Source organism: Phyllopteryx taeniolatus, chromosome 7 (assembly GCF_024500385.1).
Source record: "Phyllopteryx taeniolatus isolate TA_2022b chromosome 7, UOR_Ptae_1.2, whole genome shotgun sequence".
NCBI lineage: Eukaryota > Metazoa > Chordata > Actinopteri > Syngnathiformes > Syngnathidae > Phyllopteryx > Phyllopteryx taeniolatus.
In genome coordinates this window covers 26,824,358-26,830,758 of record NC_084508.1, presented here as the reverse complement: position 1 = coordinate 26,830,758, position 6,401 = coordinate 26,824,358, and the positions used below count along the sequence as shown (strand labels likewise).

The 6,401-nt window shown below is 41.1% G+C and overlaps 1 protein-coding gene across 1 annotated transcript in view; it reads left to right on the top strand.

Annotated features, from left to right (window-relative positions):
- The first annotated feature begins 302 nt into the window (after positions 1-302).
- The window catches only part of LOC133481060 (glypican-1-like), a 43,192-nt gene continuing 37,093 nt past the window's right edge, over positions 303-6,401 (top strand). The window contains exon 1 of the mRNA XM_061779947.1: positions 303-847. Within this exon, the coding sequence (XP_061635931.1) occupies positions 505-847 (343 nt within the window). The 5' untranslated portion in view covers positions 303-504. The remainder of the gene's footprint in view (positions 848-6,401) is intronic.

Sequence of the window (6,401 nt, the reverse complement as noted above, 5' to 3'; positions counted from 1 at the left end):
TCAATTGATTTGACTGAATTCCAGCATGAATAGTCTTAAGGACAAATAGCATACTAGTACAGTACATGGACTTTCAATACTTTTTTGGGGGGGGATATCAAATTAATGATCACCCAGCTTTCGATAATCGGGAACAGACAGGATGAGTCATTGGAAAATGTGATGAGAATACAGATCCATTTATCACGGCATCTAAAATCCTGAGAACCTGCAGAGAGACAGAGAGAGAGAGAGAGAGAGAGAGAGAGAGAGAGAGACGAGCATGGCACCGCACTAATTCTCAGCACCAACTCGCATTCGTCGACTTCATCTCAAAAGTCGAACGTTATTAGCACAACATATCCGTAAAGCAGCAGGGTTCAAGGCGACTGTGACAGAGGAACACCTACTCTCTCTCTCTCTCTCTCTTTGTCTCCGACATCCCTCCAGCCCCCGAAGGAAGAAAGAGAAGAAGAGGAGGTGTACCTGACACCTTAGCCGCGCCTCGTTGTTCCTCCAGCCGCCATGTCATCTCGCCCCGCCCAGTATTCCACTCCACACTCTGCTTATCCCTCCGCTAGTTCCACTATCGGGGCACATCGCCAGTTGATCGGCCGCCGCCCCACAGTGCTCTCACTCAGGCGGGGACTCTTTGAAGGACTGCCGACGTGTCCAGAAATGCTTTTTTCCCCCCCTGGCGGATTTTCTTGGACTCCGCTCGAGAAGATGCTCGTCCCGCTGCTCTCTCTGCTGCTGGGTCTGACCGGAGCAGCGGGGCCGGCACCGGACAGGAGCTGCGCCGACCTGCGCCAGTTCTACACCGGGAAGGGCTTCACCCTGGCCGGAGTACCTCAAACGGAGACCTCCGGTGAGATTAGAAAGGAAACATTGATGTTTCTACACAGCCACCCTTTCTTTAAATGACGTCTCTATTGACAAGTGTGACTGAGTCGCATTATCTGACTTTATAATTCCAATTGCGATTTCTCTGACCAGCACCCTGAGGTCGCACCGTGCTCAGACGCGATAGTAGGAGTAACCCATGTAAATAAATAACAATCTGATTATTGCCTTTTACTCTGGGCTTTTTTTTTTTAAACTGTATGCAAAATAACATGACCATTGATTAAATAGAGAGGAAACATTTATTATACATTTAGTTTCTTTTTTATGACTCAGTTGGAATTGCAGCAGTGTGTAAGCCAATGTCCCTGTATGTGCACATTTGGACATACAGTATATCCTGTATTAGTGATCTCTGACTGAGGCATAAAGTCATACAGTAAGTGATGTTTGTCTGTGCTAGCACTAACTCATTATAAGCAACAAAAGCCAAGCTGGGCTGAACAGGAAATGGTGGTTCTACTGGGCCATCATTTTCAATCACTCTTCAATAATTATTTTATATTCTTGAATCAATCAGTCAATTACCCTCCATGCCAGGTAATCAATCTGACTGAGAACTGGTCAGTCAACCTGTCAGTGACACACCAGTCACAGTTCACACGTTTGGATTAAACTGTGAGAAGAGAACACATAGGACATTAGAATGGCTTTTGGCTTGAAGGCAATCATCTGTGTCTTCCGTCATTTAAAGGTGGACAGCGGCAGAAGCCCGGGAAGAAGGAGACAAAAGACTGTGATACGCTTGTGTGCAAGCTGTGTATGATGCGGAAGGTCATTCACATATGTCTTGTGTGGTGGGATATGAAGTAGTCGGTGTGCGTGGGTGGTTGATGCCGAACCAGATACCAACACTCAGACAAGAGGGAAGTGTACAAATGCGGCGAGAACAAGTAATTCATGGGCAGACGGAGGCAGGAGGGAAAAAGACCAGAGGATTGGCAGAGGGATGAAGCCAGAGAAAGGGAGGGGGGGACAGAGAGAGAGAGAGAAAGAAAAAAGTGAGTCACTCAAGGTCTCAGTGGGTGCTTCAGGGATTGCCAAGGAGGAGTCCAGACACAGCTCGCACCCTTTCTCTCCATTAAAAACTCATCTTTTATTGACAGAGGAAGAACACAATGCCTTAGTCCCTCGGACCACGATCTGCTCTAGTTATTTGAGCAAGACTTCTGCCTCCCTTTGAAAAAATTGAAACTGACAAGCAGATAGGCATAGAATGTTAGCGACAGGCAGTAGAATTCCCCAAAAGAGAGGCGGCTGCCCATATCGCCCATATGAGAAACCGCCCCTGAGCATGTGACTGCCTTCGAGATTAACTAATCACATTCAAACTCATGTTAAATGGGAGTGACCACATACCTGCCCACATTTAAAGTGCCTCTGATGAACCCCAAATAAAGTTGAGATGTTCTAATATGCGTTTCCTGACATTTTTGTAGTCACATCTTACAGCATGACCCATGGTGTGCAAATACCTTCCACAGCATCAGAGGAATTTCATCGTTCAAAGGTATCAGTGAGAAGAAAAACAATCATTTTTAAGGCATTAAATAAACAATCCAACACAGTGAACAGTCATCATCAAGTGGAGAAAATATGGCACAACAGTGACATTGCCATAACTGGATGTCCCTCTAAAAGTGAAATAAAAAACAAAAAGAAAACTCCTCAGGGAGGCTGGCAAGAGCCCAGGAGCAACATTGAAAGAGCTTCAGGAATTTCTGGCAAGTAATGGCTGTTTTGCACAGGTGACAACAATCTCCCATCTTCTTCATATGTGTGAGATATGGGGTAGGGCTTCAAAAAGGGAAGCCTTTTCTTACAAAGAAAAATTAAACTGTCTTGAAATCTCCGAATAGCATGTAGGAAAATGCACTGAAAAAATAATAATGTTGACCATTTTGGCCAGAATTCCAAAAGAACACCATACCTACAGTGAAACATGGTGGTCACAGCGTCATGCTTTGGGGCCAATTATCTTCAGCTGGAACTGAGGCCTTTGTAAGGGCGGAGGGAATTATGAACGCTTCCAAATACCAGTCAGTGTGAGCACAAAACCTTCAGGCTTATTGAGGGTTAATCAGAGGCCCTTTAAATGGTGTGCAAATAGTTGTGTGTTAGCTCTTATTTAACATGAGTTTGAATGTGATTTGTTGATTCTAAACACAGCCACATCTCCAGTTACAAGAGGGTGTTCACACTTGTGGAACCACATTATCTCAGTCGTCTATCTGTACTTCCCGTGTCTAAAAGATTTTTCATGGGTGTTACCAAATGTCCCTCCCCCCCCCCTCCCATGCTTTGCAAATGGCACCCTTTGAAAAGAACACTTAAACATACTCATCATCAAACTCAAATCTGGTGGAAACGCTTCCCAAAGTGTCTTTTCTTCCTTTCAAAACGCCTAACAAAGCAGTAAACAAATGCACAGATGTTGCAGCCCTGTGCCCTTCCTGTGCGTGGAATTTAGAGGAACAAACAGCCTCCTAAATATTTGGGACAAGATCCAGCTGTTGCCAGGTATGCTGCTCCCTGAATTTGAGAAGCATTTAGGTCATGTTAAGAAATGTAGATATACAGAGATCCTCCACTTAATTTACACCATGAAAAAAAAAAAACATAAATTCAATTTCAATCAAACAAATGCAGTGTACAATACAGAGGTGCAGTTAAAACATCTGGGAACAATTTATCCTCCATGAAAACAATCATTTTCACAAGTGATTTACAGTCAAGTAGTCAGACTACCAACTGTAGTAGCTCTAACAGTCAAGGATCTTGGAGAGTATTTTTAGCTCTCTTCATGGGTTTGCTTTTGGCAAAAGCAATGAAGATTGTAGTTGTCCTGTTCAAAAAATGGTGTCAAGCCTGTCTATTAGTGACCAGTGATGGGAGTAACAGTGTTATAAATAAACAGCATTACTAACTGCATTACTTTTTTTTCAGTAAAGCATAATCTAATTATGGTAATTAATATATATTTTTTAATAATGATAATGCCATTACCAAATAGTGTGGCACGTTATTTCAATTATGAGATAATTGAAGCTGTTTTCATCAGACCAGCAGGATCTCTAAACCGAGAAACATTTTTTGGTGCTATTTTTACTGTTTTTCTTCGTGAAACGGCACAAGACAACCACATAAGTGATGATGACTGGCTGAGGTAGAGTTGAACTTCACTGTGAAACCTCCGAGATGGCGGGTGTTGTTGACACAAGTGCAAGCAAGCAGTCACACACCCAGCGAGTTGAGAAAAGTACAGTAAGTGAGTTGTGAGGACTGAGGAAATGATAAACAACATGCATGATGAGCCTGGTTAAATCTACAGGTAAGTAGCTTTCTTTAAGTAGAATTACAGACATTACTTTTCCATGAACAAAATTAATGGAGAATGTAGGAAATGCATAGTATGCTGTCGACAAAAGTTCTTCTCCATGTCAGAGCAGAGCAATTTCAACCTGATGAAACATATTTAACCGGCACATTCTTCTACAGAATTAGTGACCATTAATGCTGACGACGAAGACAGGTGACAACCAAAACAAATGAAGCATAGTTTTTCGACCCCACATTTTGTCCCAGATTGAGCCTAACAAATGTGGCAGGAATGTATAATGGAAAGGACGTATTGCCGTTGACCACCAGTGAGTCGGACTCATTCAAAGCACTATTCCAACAATACCGGTCAGAGTAGGGGTACGCATGCCATATAAACAGACATTCTCGAATTATATAGACGCTCAATAACATACAATAATATACAAATTTCTAAAACATCTATTGTGTTTTATTAATATTGATCCACGTTATGTTGTGGTTTCAAGTCCAATAAATATTACGTTAAATGGAGTACTGGTCTATGCAGTAATTTACATTATTTATACTATCAGTAATTAAATTAACACTGTTAGGGACGAACTGAGTTTAATGTGGCATGCATGCTGTAAATACATGCCTCAAGGGTTTCTTCTCACTCCCTACTCACATAGCCATTGTCACACACGTTTAATGCTATGTGAATGGAAGTCATCCTATTTCCTGTTGTCTGTCCGTTTGTCTTTGTGCCCGCAAGCATTTTTTTACGTTCACACATTGTAGCCTTCACTTGCCAATGGTTAAGTTGAGTTCATCTTTTAGTGTGTGTGTGTGTGTGTGTGTGTGTTTAAAAGTCAGTGAAAGCCAACATCTCCAAAGAAATTTCATTCACAAATGCATTATATTGCAGAAAAGCGTACACCCATGTGATCAGATGACCCGCAGCAACAAAATGAGACCATTTTGTTTCCTGCTTACTGAGAATTCGACAGTGGGTTGCACTGGATTGTGTTTGTTTATTGGATGTTGGTTTTATGAAGAACCACAAAAGATTAGATAATTTCAATTAAAATTTAAGATGATAGTACTTGTTTTATGACCATTAATACTTACAGGTTTGGTCACAAGTGCAATAAGACTTAATAAGGCCTGTCAACTCGAGAGCCTTCATTTTTTTTATTGTGATCGGTTGCAATTTTATAAAAGTACCCAATATAATTTTTAAGGATCAAAATCTGGTATTCTGGTACCCAACTACTCTAATTGTATTGATTAACTGTCTGAATAAATATGTTTCAGTTCCCACTCAGATGTGAATGTGAGTGTGAATGGCCGAAGTCAGCTAGGATACACCCCCCACCTCTCTGTGACATTTAACATGATAACATATATATATATATATATATATATATATATATATATATATATATATATATATATATATATATATATATATACATATATATATATATATATATATATATATATATATATCCCAGCTATTGCAACCAGCAATATATATATATATATATATATGGTTGTAGAATATATCATTAATGTCCTGTGGTGGTTGAATAAATTTGCCATTTGAATCTTGTATGGGCACGGTGGGCGACTGGTTAACACATCTACCTCACAGTTCAGAGGAGCGGGGGTGCAAAATCCTGGCCTCACCTGTGTGGAGTTTGCATGTTCTTCCCGTGCCTGCGTGGGTTTTATCTTGGTACTCTGGTTTCCTCCCACATCCCAAAAAACATGCTTGGTCGGTTGATTGAAGACTCTAAATTGCCCGTAGGTGTGAATGTGAGTGCCAATGGGTGTTTGTTTATATGTGCCCTGTGATTGGCTGTCGACCAGTTCAGTGTATCCCGCCTCCCGCCTGACGATAGCTGGGATAGGGTCCAGCACAACCACAAGCCGAGTGAGGATGAGTGGTTAAGAGAATGGATGGATGGATTGTTTTAACTTTTACTAAAAAAAAGCAACATTCTGTTCATGTTTGGAATTGTTATCATTTTGACAGATATTTTTTTCTGTGCGCCAAGCAAGTTATTTTAAGATAAAGTCTGGTTTTATTCGCATTTATGTGTACCCCACCTCTTGCCAGAAGCCATCTCAGTTACCCTTAACCCTAATGAAGACAAGGACTTAGAAAATGAATGGATTGACTTGACAAGATTTTGAACAGTATTACCAGTATT